At 43.7% G+C, this 13,524-nt stretch overlaps 1 protein-coding gene across 2 annotated transcripts; it reads left to right on the top strand.

Annotated features, from left to right (window-relative positions):
• Positions 1-4,267: 4,267 nt before the first annotated feature.
• LOC8024623 (lipid storage droplets surface-binding protein 2) lies at positions 4,268-13,211 on the top strand. Of its 2 annotated transcripts, XM_029989257.3 has the most exons (7): positions 4,274-4,711; positions 4,784-5,182; positions 6,298-6,435; positions 8,590-8,769; positions 8,833-8,907; positions 10,455-10,730; positions 12,512-13,211. In XM_029989257.3, exons 2-7 carry the CDS (start codon positions 4,787-4,789, stop codon positions 12,635-12,637), a joined length of 1,191 nt encoding a protein of 396 aa, XP_029845117.2. In that variant the 5' UTR covers positions 4,274-4,711; positions 4,784-4,786; the 3' UTR covers positions 12,638-13,211. The 2 variants fall into 2 exon arrangements, with proteins under 2 accessions (XP_029845116.2, XP_029845117.2); XM_029989256.3 differs by having other exon boundaries at positions 4,268-4,711; positions 8,590-8,907.
• Positions 13,212-13,524: the final 313 nt, after the last annotated feature.

The raw sequence follows: 13,524 nt of genomic DNA, 5'->3' as shown, positions 1-13,524 counted from the left end.
AGTTCGTCCCTCGAGATCACACGTGAACCCCTAAATAAGAGAATGGAATGAAGAAACGCTTAAAGTGCAGGCGAGCTGGTGTAAGTTATACATGATGACTGAAAACCTGAGACTGTGATTTGAAAAACGGAAAAACTTGAAGTAGAAAGAAAAAGGGACAAACAACGTCTCAAACTCAGCTAAAAACTTTATTGCCTCTATACACCTCCCCCGGACGTCTAACGTCGCTACCACCACAACGGTTGATCACTGAACTACAAACAATACACCGGAATGACAATATACCGAACCGCAATGAATACATAAAAAAGCGTTATACAAACAGAAACACAAGGTCGTCACCACCGCACCCGGAAGGTGCGGTGGTGACGCTAAAAACTCAGCTAAAAACGATAAAGTTTTTAGCTGAGTTTGAGATGATGTCTGTCCCTTTTTCTTTCTACTTCACGATTTCCCGTTTTTCAAACCACAGCCTCAGGTTGAGACAGAGCGATTCTTGGGAAATGCGAGATGGACTTGCAAAACTCGAGGGGAACTGTGCTATTGTTCTTGCCTGACGCTACTACAACGAAATTTCGGCGCTTATTTTTTGGTCGATATGTGTTCAGAGGAGCAGTATCACATCAGACACACCAATATCTCGTTAAAAAAAACGCGAAAAGGAATTTTAAAACGAATTAAACGATTAGCGAAGGCCACCTGGTGGATGTCGCTAACGCCTCGTTTGCAATGCCCGTCTAGGATCCTTGACAGGTAATGACGATAACTGTCTCGCCTCCGGCCGTCACAAGAGGGGAAGGAGGGACTCCTCTCCCCGACAATCTTTTGTGTGTCCCAGAAGTCGCTGTTGTCCCTCTACGAGATTATTAAAGATTAACCCGTCACTCAAAATTCGTACAAAAGCAGCCGCTCCGATGGCTTGACGCTTTTAGTCTAGCGATGTATAATGGATACCATTTTAAGAGAACAATTGGACGCGGAGGGGGTGTATCATTAATGCTTAGAAATAATATGTGCGGGGAAAAAATAGAAGAACACTCATGTGTCAGTAAAGATTACGAAGTGCTGTCCTTGCTCGTTGATAAAATTATTATCTCGGTAATCTATAGGCCGCCGGATGGGAACGTGATATCTTTTTTTGTTGTTGTTGTTGCTTTTTTAGATTGCAACCAAGAATAGATATGATATTATTTTGGGAGGAGATCTTAATTTTAAGACGCTGCGGGAAACACCCAATAAAATACAAGTAGAAGTGTTACTAAACAGTAGTGGTTGTACAAAAGTAATTACATCACCTACGCGAATCACGGCCGAATCGTCAACATTGCTCGACTTGTTTATAACGAATTTGGACTTAGCTTATATAAAATCAGGGATAATAAGCACGGACATAAGTGATTATCTGGGTATATCTATTTATGTAAAAAAAGAAAAAAGTCAAAACTACGAGGAACCAATTTTGTGGATATCCTTTCAGAATATTGCAGAAAGCAGCATTGGTGAATTTAGATCAAAACTTTTAGAGTTCGACTGGAATGAAGCTAGTTCACGATGAACTAGAAGCTGACGACGTGTACAACTTGTTCTTAAATAAATTTCAGTGCATATATAAAAATCCAATAAACCTATTAGGCTGTCGAAAAAGAGTCGTAAGGAACTTCGAATAAAAAGTAATAAAAAATGCTTTATAAAAAAATATTCATGGTAACATAGGGACCCTGAAAACTTAAAGAAAAAACGTTCAAAATATACCGCAATAGACTCACAAAAGAACTAAAGAATGCTAGGGCAAGGAATTATATAATTGCTTCATGTCTTCCACAATGCGAACAGACATGACAAGGAAAAAAAAACACTAAACAATGTTTTAAATCGTTTCCACGGTACATAGCAAATTGAAAAACAACTTTATCTGAATGGCATAGAATTAACAAAACGACCACTAGCAGATTATTTTGTAAACTTAGTTTGGGATAACCCTAACGAAAACGCTTGCGCTTATATTGAGCATAGAAATGTAAGCTCGATCTTTCTTGAGCCTGCTGTAGAAGTGGAAGTGTGACGCGGACAGTTCAATCGCTACAAAGACAGTACAAGCTGTGACCCTGACGACATGCAGATAAGTCCCATAAAATATGTTATAGATATCATATCTCCCTGTTTGACGAATATCTATAATTTGTGCTTACAGCGCGGGATTTTTTCTAAAGGAATGCAGATTGCAAAGGTAAGTGTTTTGTACAAAAAGAACGAAAAGAATGGCATAGGTAACTACATGCCGATATCAATCTTATCAGTGTTTTCAAAAGGCCTTGAAAAAATTCTTCATTCGCACCTAGTGACATTTTCTATAAGCATGATATAATCATTTCGTCACAGCTTGGATTACGCAAAAGCCGATCTATGGAACTTGCTCTTTTAAGACAAAAAAAGATTACATTTTGCGTAGTTTTGAAGATAAAAAGACATCACGCGAAGGTGTCATCGATTTCAGCAAAGCATTCGACCATTTAAACCACAATCTGTTAACCAGAAAGCTGGAAATGTACGAATTTCCTGGTTATGCATCAACTTTAATTACGTCATACCTATCGCGTCGAAAACAGAATGTTCCCATAAATGGCTTCTGATGTAACACCAATCTTATTCGGTGTTCCGCAGGGGATCATCTTAGGGTCTTTTTTGTTTAACATGATATTGTAAACGTAAACCCAGATATGAAATATATGATCTATGCTGACGGCACGAGTTTATTTTTATCAAGCAACTGCTGTCACGAATTAGTAATTAAAGCAAATAAACTCTCAAGGACCTAGTTACACTTGAAGTAGTTCTAATTGAGAGCAAAACAAGAGCTATTTTATTTCGTCCAAGGAACAAGAATGATGATATTACCAGCGATATTATCCTGAATTCAACAAAAAAATATAAGTTATTTTTAGTTTTAAAACACTTGGTATCATCTTCAAAGCTCGAATGAGATGGGACGAACATGTGAATTATGTATCTGTCACGCCTGGTTGGCATGGTATACCGTCACAGCCATACTTTACGAAAACATGTGAAATTACTAGTTTATTATTCTTTTTCTTTTTCCCAATGTAAACTATTGCCGTATAGTCTGAGGAAATACAACAAATGCAAATTTAAATAAAATACTTGTCCAAAAAAAAAAAAGGTTTTTACGAAACATTTTTATAATGTCCCATATATGAGCATCCTAGTACGCCACTTCTTAAAAACCTAAGCCTGTGAATTGCCTGTACCAATATCGACGGTGTGTAACTAATAAATCAGATGTAGAAAAAATGCTCATAATTTCTGGAACTTGTGTCCTTAACACCAAGAGCTATCGCATATCCCACCCGTAACACGGAGTACGGCTGTGATTTCCCTCCCCCCCCTCCCCCCCCTTGTTTTCCTGAAGGTATCTATTCTCAATGCCCCCCCCCCCCCCCCCCCCCTAAAAGTTTAGACAGCCCCCATGGAGTACTGGATGCTCCAAAAATACAATCCAACGTGCCTTTCCCTACCTCGTCATTTAAAAACCATCCATCTTTTTTTTTTTTTTTTTTAATATGATTGTGTAGCAAATGTATATATTTACCTTTGAAACAATACTACCATAAATGTATTGCCTTACTTAGTTGTATTGAACTGTGTTTTGCCTGCATGTATTCTTTTTTCTGCGAATATTCTTTCACGTTCATATTTGTTTTGTTTTCTGTGCCACTGCTGCCAAATGTAAGAATGGCGGGCCGGGGGCTCGTCCAGCTCATACACTTTTTGACGGAAAATAAAACACATTATTATTTTAATTATTATTATTATTTTTGTTATCAACATGAAATGGGCAATTCGGTCTCAGCACGCAGGTTTGTAGACTTGCCTCAAATACTGCGATTCCATGTTGACGCACTCCTCTAGAAGCTTTTTTGTTTTGAATGAAGGTGGATAATTATTTGCAGGTTTTGTTCTTCTCTGGCGATAATAAAGTCTATATTTATCAATAAAGACCACGTCGGAACGCCTGCATAAAGCGAATGAAACTCAGGACTAATGATAGCAGACGACAACGACCGTGTCCTTTTTTTTATGTGCGAATTTTAAAACAGTGCCATAATTACAGCCACAATTCAAACTGAAATAAAATTAAAAAAGAAATACATCTATACTTAACTCTTGTTACCACTTGATTACATTGCTTTAAATTATTTTCGTATTCTCTAGCTGCGTTTTAGTGGCTCGTCAAGTTGAAATCGAAGTCAAGCCCAGTCAAGTCGGTCAAACAAAATGGCGTCGGGTTTTTAATTTTCTCCTCGGTTTTTCTCGATTTTCTCCACGATATCTCTTGTCTTCCTAGTTCGGGGAGTTCTAGAAGCTCTAGAAAGGAACACTTACTGCATTACGCAAGGCCGTACAATGTTTGGATCAGTACCGTCATTACAAAGGCTCGCCGCAGCTAAAAATAAGCTCTACTCGAACATCACATGGCAGACACGTGATTCTCCTAGCACGTCACTGTACAGAGAGAGAGGAAAAGAAAGATAACTGACGTCAAATGCTACAGAGAAGGGCGAGAGGGAGTCGGCGTCTTCATAAGCCACTTTGACGAGTTTCCTCGTGCTTTCATCAGTATTCACGTCCCCTCGGAGTCGTCTCGCACGGAAGCACTACGAGCCGAAGCGAAGGAAGCATCGCTCACTTTGCCGTAAGTTTTGTGCCCCACACCACGCAAGAGCCTTTCGGTGAAGCTTTCTGTTTTTCCTTCCCGAACTACCAGGCAATGCCGGAAGTAACTGAAACGCCCCGGGCTGCCGCCGCTGCCGCCGCCCAATACCACTTCATCGGCCGCCTGTACGAGTTGCCGGCGGTCGCAAGCGCCTGGGAGACCGCCGCTCAATCCTACATCCGCGTCAAGGGTAGCAATGGACTGCTGGCGTACGCGATCGACACCGCCGAGAAATCGGCGGCACTGGCTGTCGAGCGCGGTCTGCCCGTCGTGAACAAGATCGCCGGCACCCCGCTGAACTACGTGGACGGTCTGGCGTGCAAGGGACTCGACAAGCTCGAGGAAGCTTATCCGGGCGTCAAGAAGAACGCGCCCGAGCAGATCGTGGCGGACGCCGTGGACTTCGGTCGGAAGAAGTACGGCGATGTCAAGGAGTACGGCTTTGCCAAGGTGAGATTGGGTCCGACCTTCGACGAGTGTTATCGTGGGGTTGTATTTTTAATGCGAGCGGTAGCCGGAGGCGTCTGTTGTCTGTGCCACTTTATGACGTCATACCGTTGCCGGTACCACGGCGGATTGCGTCATGTGCCTAGTGCTAAGGTTTTTAAATCGCGAGTACATCTTTTCATGATTGGCAACATACCGTTGATAAAACAATTTTGAGTGGCCCTGCCCTAAAAAGCAGGACCAGTTTACTTAAGAAAATTGTTGTTTGCGCGATATCCTTGTGTGCCATAATTCTTGGAACACTTGACACTTTCTTATTTCAGCAGGTTATCATTGTAGATTTTGACGCCGTGCCCTACTAAGTAGTGTCAGAATGTAACGCACAAGACCAGTCTTTGGTGACTTAAAACAAAATCAAGAGCTGTAAAAAAAAAAAAAAAGGAAATCCTGACATTGGGGCGAAAAAGTGGGACAGGACAAACGCGAAGTAGTTATGTTCAGTTTACACCAGGCTTATTTAAACACTTGCTTTCTGTTCAAAGTTCGTAATTTTTTTCTTCAGTTTAAAAACTATGTGTTCATCGAATTCTAAAGATTCTTGGAACATCCGGTAACTACGAGCAACAGAGTTGCCAATGGTAATAAATTCCTGACCCCATGTTTGATTTTGAGTGCTTAACTACAAAACCTGCAAAACTGTTGAGTCTTTTCGACTCTCGCATGACCCTTTTGAATTTTGTGCCTAGGATGATGTCACAAAACCTTGATTCTAAAACAAACTATAAGCATTCTTTCTCTAAAATTGCACTATAAATTGTAGTATTATATATTTTGATAACTGAAAGGTTAACAACTGCACATCAAGGAGGTTTTCACTGTAATACTTTAAAGCAGGGGGAGCGGCCAAACTACCACCTGTGACTTCTGCTGATTTTATTGCAAGTACAGTCATTCTCAAGCATTCCGCCCACGCCTCCCAGATCTTTATCGTTATCTTGTCCAGGATCCCGACGGTCTCAAAGGCTACACTGATAGCAGTGCTCAATCGCTTCGAGTGCTCTCGGACTTGCCGTGTCGTACGTGCCCGGTGTCACCATCTATGATTAAACTCGTTGCAGATCAACGGTATCAAGACTGCCTCGGCCGACACTATTCAGCTGGTTGGACACCCGGTTCAAACAATGACCCTGTGCAGTAACCAGATCCTGACCTACACGAAGCAGGCGCTTGAAGCTACGGAAACCACTCTGGATCAGGTAATGTTGCCTAGTTGGAGTTCTCCTGCGCAGTCTGATCGCAAGAAATCAATCCAGTTTTCTTGCACCGTGCGAATAGAAGTGTTGCCTTGAGGGAAACTGGAGGCTTCCTGAAAGTGGTGCAGGCAAAGTTGATAAGATGCTAACAGAGTTATGAGGTTGTGATCTGCAATGCATTACCCTCCCCTGCTCAAATATTTGGAAAGGGCCGTTCGATCACTTTTAGCGAGGAACCGATACCGTGAAAAACGATTGAAACTATGCTTTGTTTCACTGTAAGTAGGATCACAGCCAAAGGCTACAAGATGTTTAGACATGAATGCACATTCTAAAAGTGCAAGGTCACCTTGCGTTCCGCTAATTAGTTTGGTTCAGTCGATTAGAACGGGTGCGCAACATGATGATGACTTTTTTCTACTGGGGTAGATGCACGGCACGATTTTTCACTTTGGCGCCCTGTCGACTTGTGGCTCTGATTCGCTTAAGGTGCTGGTTTGTACACTGGGTGCAGTAGAGTTGCTCTTCTTACAAACACTATAAGGAGATCCAAATGCTATATAGAAGCTAGAGTGCAGCCTGCTTGAAAAATGTTCCTGGTGCTCTTTTTGCACGATTGCTCAACTCTTCAGCCACGGCGGACATAGGGAATTTCACAAAAAAACGTACTGTCCGGCTAAATGATTAGAGAAAGTCTATTAATTGACTTCTTAATTAGGGAAGATAAAACATGGTTCGAAGGAGGAACTTGTTAAGCATCATCGAAAACCACTAATTCAACTAATTTAAAAAAAATACATGACACGGGCAGCATTTTACAGCGTAGCGAAGAAACGCCCAATTCGGACGCATTTCAAGGTTTCGGTTTCCTGTCGGAGTGCATCTTTGCGCCAGCGGTCCTGCTCCGCAGTGGCCAAGGCGCGCCACACACGTGGACCCCATACTTCTCTCCCTCCACCTTAACAAGGGAGGCAAGGCGGAGGCTTCACACCTCTACCGCCAGTGAGCATGACCGCTGATGCAAAGATGCGCTCCAATAAGAGACCAAAACCTAGAAACATGTCCAAATTAAGCGTTTCTTTTTTTTTTTTTCGGAATGCAGTAAAATGCTTCTTTTGCCTTGCATCTTTAAATGTTGATTTAGTGGTTTTCGTAGATGTTTAGCAAGTATTTCATGTGAACCATATGTTTATTTTCAGTAAATAACAAGTTAATTGCAGTAGACATTATTTGAAGGTCACGGAAGCCACAAGTTTAGTTTTAAATATTGAAAGTTTGTATTATCAGAAATTCGTCTAGATATGATGCAAGATAAAATTATGATTTGTTATATGGATAGCTACACATACAAAGCAGATATTTGATGGTTTCCTCTACACGGGCCTACTAATCATAAGCAGGTATGCCACAGATAAAGCGATGGTGAAATGTATGAGATAGTTTATTCAGCAGCACATCTGTAAGCGAGCTCCACGGGTGTTGCTTCTCCGCAGTACACCGGTGCTCGGTAAGAAGTGTGCTCAATGGGGCCGTGGGAAAGAAAAGTGTAAATGACACTAAGAAATACGTTAAAAACATAAAGGGATGACCAAAAATTTTAAATTTTTTTTTAGATGTATGAAATATCTGAATTTAAATTATTTTTTTTTCTATTTAGCTATTTAGTAAGTTTTTTTTCCAATCCTTGACGTCCGTTGTGGCTGGCAGTTTGTTCCCGAAAAGAGTTAATTTTTTTTCTTAACTGCCGTATTCTTTAGGATTTTTGAAAGCCTCCGCCAGAACACCATGCATGTGCAGGTGGCGGCAACACGAGCGGGCCCAGTTAGTCAACAAGGGTAAAATCCTGCGGGAGGTGCCTTCAGCATGCTAAGCTGTGAAATTGATTGCCACATTCCAGCAATAGAAAGTGCGGTAGTCTATTTCAACTTTTCTTACATGTGGCTCTCCACGTGGCCTTTGTGCCGCCCCAGTCGAAGCGGCGCTGGGCCAGTTCATGTTGCCACACCCTGTACCAGACGCTTTCTAATTCACTCACTACTTGACGAAGAAACCCGTAGCTTTGGCTGTGGTTCATCATAGTGTGAGACAAGGTATAGTGAAACTCTTTGTATGTCTTCGTATGACGTTCCCCGATGGCACACTTGCCCGTTTGTGCAGCACATCACCTCTCTGGGATTAGAGGCGACCAAGGCCACGCCACGCGACCCGGAGCACTTGGCGCTCGTGGAACGTCTGGACAGCATCTCCAAGAAGGCCACGACATGCGCCACAAAGCACGCGGCCAATCAGCTCGCGGCGCTCCAGCGCTATGCGACCGACTCACTGACCCGCTTCCAGGTGGCGCTGCAGCTCATAGAAAACATGAGGGAGCACCTTGGCACCTCTAACCAACCGTTTCAGGAGACTCTCGCCAAGATGAGCCTCGGGTCGGCTTGGCTGCAAGACCTCCTCAACAACACGTCGGAATCCGGAGTGGTGAGTCGTGGCCAAGTGCCAACGCGCGACGTCATGATTGTTCTACCATGTTTCAGTTTTGGAAGAGTGTGCTTCAGGTAGAGTAACTGGAGGCTTGCAAAGTTTTAAAAATAAAAAGATGTCTTCATAATTTTTGTTGGATGTTAGATGTTCCCGTGGCATCGCGGAGTATCTAATACTACCATACACTTTCTCAGGGGGACGAGAGCATACGAACCTAACGCAAATGTTGCAGGCAATGCATCTAGCCATGCGAGGGAACTAAAAGCAGAAATGATGATAGACTGCGGGGGCATATGCCTAAAATTTAGCCGGAAAATTCTACCACTCTGGCCATGGAGTTCCTGGGAAAGTTGGGAGGGATAGGTGACTTCTGAGTGCATCTACGGTTCGCCACCCCCTACTTAGCCATGGCTGAGAAAAAGGAGTAAACACAGTCCTAACAAGGTGCTCATGCATACCTGGGCACCTATGCATATCTGGTGCTTTGCTGAAAAGCACCCCTTGAAGGGGTACGGAAACAAAAATTGAAATATTCAGATTTCGTTCGGAAATGAGTCAAGCATGACGTATAATAACCGTAAATGATAATCGCGCGTTTGTATTTTGAACGATTGGCCATATTTTTCGTTCCAAACGGTGCACTCGAGCAAGCGCTCGAAGAGAAGCGAACGGAGAGCGCGATGCGTCATGGGATATCCGGCGCAAACAAAAACAGAAAGAAAAGATTTCCCGCGTTCGTGGAGTAGCAAGGCAGGCGTGGTTATGAGCTTTGCCCTTGGTGGCGTTGTCAGCGTTGTGATGGTGTCAATAGCGTCGGCGCGTTACAACCGAGCCGCTCGAAGTGCCCGTGGAATGACGAGCGTGTGGCTGGCGCAAGGAGCACGTAGCTTCCACAACACTGTCAGCTTAGGGCTGACGAGGTGGGGAAAGCAACTTTTGTTCGAGTTTTGAGCGACGTGCTAATCTTCTAGGGGGAGAATGGCTATGTCCGGTTGCACGAACGAGGGTCCGAGAAAGAGGGGAGTCCTTCCTTTCCGTCTTCTTGAACCGTTTGGTGAAATGCCCGACTTGTGAGTTGAGGAGGAAAGCTAAGAAGGAAAATGTTGAAATACCAAAGAGCGGCGCTGCTCCGAAGGAAACTGCTACGTCACGACTACGTAGCAGTTTCCACAACGTTGCTAGACTACCTCCCAAATAGGCTTCGCATGCATCCACCAGGTGCACATTGAAGATTGTTTATTTAGCTTTAAAATTAGTTTTCTTGTGCTTTTCAACGGAAGACTGGTGTTTTTGAGGTTAGTGTGCAACATGCAACACATTAAAGCCAGAAAATGAGCGCTGAAATTTCGTTTCCCTACCCCTTTAAATGCCAAACAATCGAACGTATACCGAATGCATAATTTAAAAAAAGGGGGGGGGGGGGGGGGGGGTTTGCAGCCCCTGAAGTAGAGGGGCAAACTCCGTGAAGTCATGGACATTTCATATTTTTAATATTTCATTCATAATATTTTTCATCTTCTTTAAAAATTTTATTCCTCCCTCAGAATTTTCAGAAGAACATCTTGGAAGCCGCACAAGGTGCCCTGAGCGCCTTGACGGCAGCCCTCCAGAAGCCAGCCCTTCTTGTGCGTGGCATGTCCGCCCAGGCTCAGGACGCCTACACCCGTCTGCTCTCGTCCGCCTCCGACATGCTGCAGACGATCACTGGCGTGAACAACATAGGAGAGCTCACTTCCACGACCGTTGGCGCCCTCCAGCAGCAGGCGACGCAACTGCAATACTCCATTCGCCATTTCACGTCACTCGGTCTCAGCTGGCTGGTGAGTTTTGACTTGCGATGTGTGTTCGGGGCTTGGGTTTCGTAAGGCACTTTTTCACGGAAGTAATGTAACACGGAAGTAATGTAACTGTTCATGCAAAAGTGGCACAAAGGTTTGCACAAAAGTTCAGCTCAAAAGTTTACACAAAAGCGAAATGCAAAAGTGTAGTGCAAAGTAAGAGAAGCATGCACAAAAGTAAAGACCCGTTCACACATTTGCAGCCTAGTAGGACCAACAGAGACAATACCGGTTTTTAAGCCTAAACCGATTTTGTCTCTGTCGGTCCTACTCGGTTGCAAGTGTGTGAACGGGCCTGCAAAAGTGGAACACAGAAGTGTAGTGCCCAATTTCCCTGCTGAATTTTGCAGGGAAAACATGATTATAATTATATGCCAATACTATTCCCCCTTCAAATTTATGGAAAAAAAGCAAATTGGTGCATAATGTTGTGCCAATTCAGTTTCCCGTTTAAATGAAGTGGCAAAGCACTAAGATTAATGCAAAAATTTGAATTTGCGTGTTTTTATGCGCCAATTCAATTTCCCCGCTTAATTTAGCATGGAAATGTCTCCCGTTAAGCTTTAGTCTTGACTTGAACAGAAATGACAAATGAAGACCTGTTGAGCACAAAAATTCCATCTCACATTCTGTGCACCTCAACTCTATTGTAGAGATCAAGCCCCTTAAACTTTTTAATCTCCTTGCGGACAGTGCTACCCCACCATTTGGAAGAGAGGTTCGGCGGCCGAGCGCATTTAGCGGCCTCTGACGAGGTCCTTGTGTGCGCCTACGTTTTGACGAAACAATGGCCATTGTTATTTAACAATGGCCTTCTTATATTGGTTAATTTCCTGCTCCTTGTCTGGCCGGGACTTACAACAAGGACGCACTGTTGCTCGTGATGCTGGAGCGGCGTGCTGTTTCGTTTCCTTTACTTTCCTTTCGTGTTTCCTACTGTTGAAGATTCAGTAGCGCTTATGCTCGCCTAGATTGATACGAAAACACGACAGAAAGGCCCCTCCTGCATCCGGGAAAACCGTTTGCGGCCGAGAACAAGTCTCGATCGGCTAAAACCGCCGATCAGGAACCTAGCTTTTCTCAGCGAATACGCGACTCTGTAGGGGAAAATGAATAAGACGCTTTGCCCAATTCCCAAGCGCCGAAGAGACTGCTGGGAACATAGGTACAGTCTTTCACAATATAAAAGACCCGTTCGCAGACACATTCGATGTGGCTGTGCTAAGCACCTTTTAGCCAGAGGCACTTTCTTTTTAGAGGAGAAGAAAGGTTTATTTATTTCCTATACCCAAGCAATGCTAACCTAACACAGTCACTTTAAATTGCCACGTCAAATGGGTTGTTATATTGGCAGAGTGTGAAAAAAAATTTGTTTAGCCAATAAATAAACTTTTAACAAAGATATCTTTACGTGGTGCATTTATCATATTCAAGTTTGGTGAGTGTAGGTCTTTCCTGTGTGCTAAAGGAAATATATATATATATTGTTTTTCCATTGCATAGAAAGTATCAAAAGTATTGTCTCTTGCATTATTTTTTTGCTTTTAAGAAACCTACATTTACGAAATTTGAGTACAATAAATACACCGCCTAAAGACCTCTTTGCGAAGAGTTCCATTGCGCTACGCTCATTGGTCGGTTTACGCGATTTTTATTTGCACCCAAACTGCGCTCGGATAATGTAGCAGAAGGTCTGTTGGGTGTTGCTTTGAAATCGATAAATTGGCGCACTAACGAGTTTCTGGGTTTTTCTCGCATTATAGGCCTCCCTCCCGATCGTCGAGCGTCTCGTTCCGGCCGCCGCAACCGAAATGAAGTCCATGGGGTCGGAGACCACGCAGTCGCTGAGCTCCTCGGACGCAGAGTCCTCGTCCGACGAGTCGTCCTAGTAGTTTTGCCCGCCACCGCGCAGTCGACGTCTAGAGCTTTCGTGCTATCGTAGCGTGGATGCCGATGTTTAGGTGCGCATCATTTGCGGTCTAGATCAGGGGTTCTCAAACATTTTCGTACCAGGGAACCCCAGTAAGCCCCAAAAAGTCCCAAAGAACCTTTCTTGTTGCCAACCGATAACACTCGGCAATAAAGGCATTGAGATAGCGAAGGAGAGTTTGTTGCGTTGACAAAATGAAACAAAACTGAGGGCTACAGACAGAATAAGATGGCATGAGGCTTAACCTGGGGTTCAGCGTAAAATATGTATATGTATTAGTGCAAAGAGCGAGGTTGCTTTGCCTTCAACACAAATTCGATCCGTGGCTCAGTTCGTGGAAGGTTAAACTAGGGGGCGGTAAATTAGGGGAAAACCCAAGTTTGAGAACCCCTGTTCTAAATGTTTGCTGCCAAAAGGCAGGTATAATACGAGTTTTTTAGCCTGTTTATAAGAATGGCTGTTGCCTGTTTTTTATCTGATACCCACGCATTTGTGTAATAAAGTGTGCACTGCACGGGAGTGGTTTCCTTTTCTGTGGGGTCTTCTGGTTTACTTGGCTCTGTGGTGGCCCGTAACATCGCAGGTCCTGCAACGTTACGGACTTTGCGGAGTGCATATGACGAAGCGGGTTGACTTTAGATTTTCTTCGTTGTGCGATGGAGTCTACCTACAGCCGCGATAGATGAGGAGAGCCCTGCGCGGAGAGCAGGTCGGGCATCCGCATCAGACTCGCATTTGCGGACTTTCTATCCCCAACCAAACTGCATCCGCAATGTTCTTTAAATTTTGGCATCTGCATACTTTGTACCAGCATCTGAACTGCATCCGACCCGCAATTCACACATT

This window comes from Ixodes scapularis, unplaced genomic scaffold, assembly GCF_016920785.2.
Source record: "Ixodes scapularis isolate PalLabHiFi unplaced genomic scaffold, ASM1692078v2 PGA_scaffold11__112_contigs__length_91849675, whole genome shotgun sequence".
In the NCBI taxonomy this organism is placed as follows: domain Eukaryota; kingdom Metazoa; phylum Arthropoda; class Arachnida; order Ixodida; family Ixodidae; genus Ixodes; species Ixodes scapularis.
This window is presented reverse-complemented; position numbering and strand designations above follow the sequence as displayed.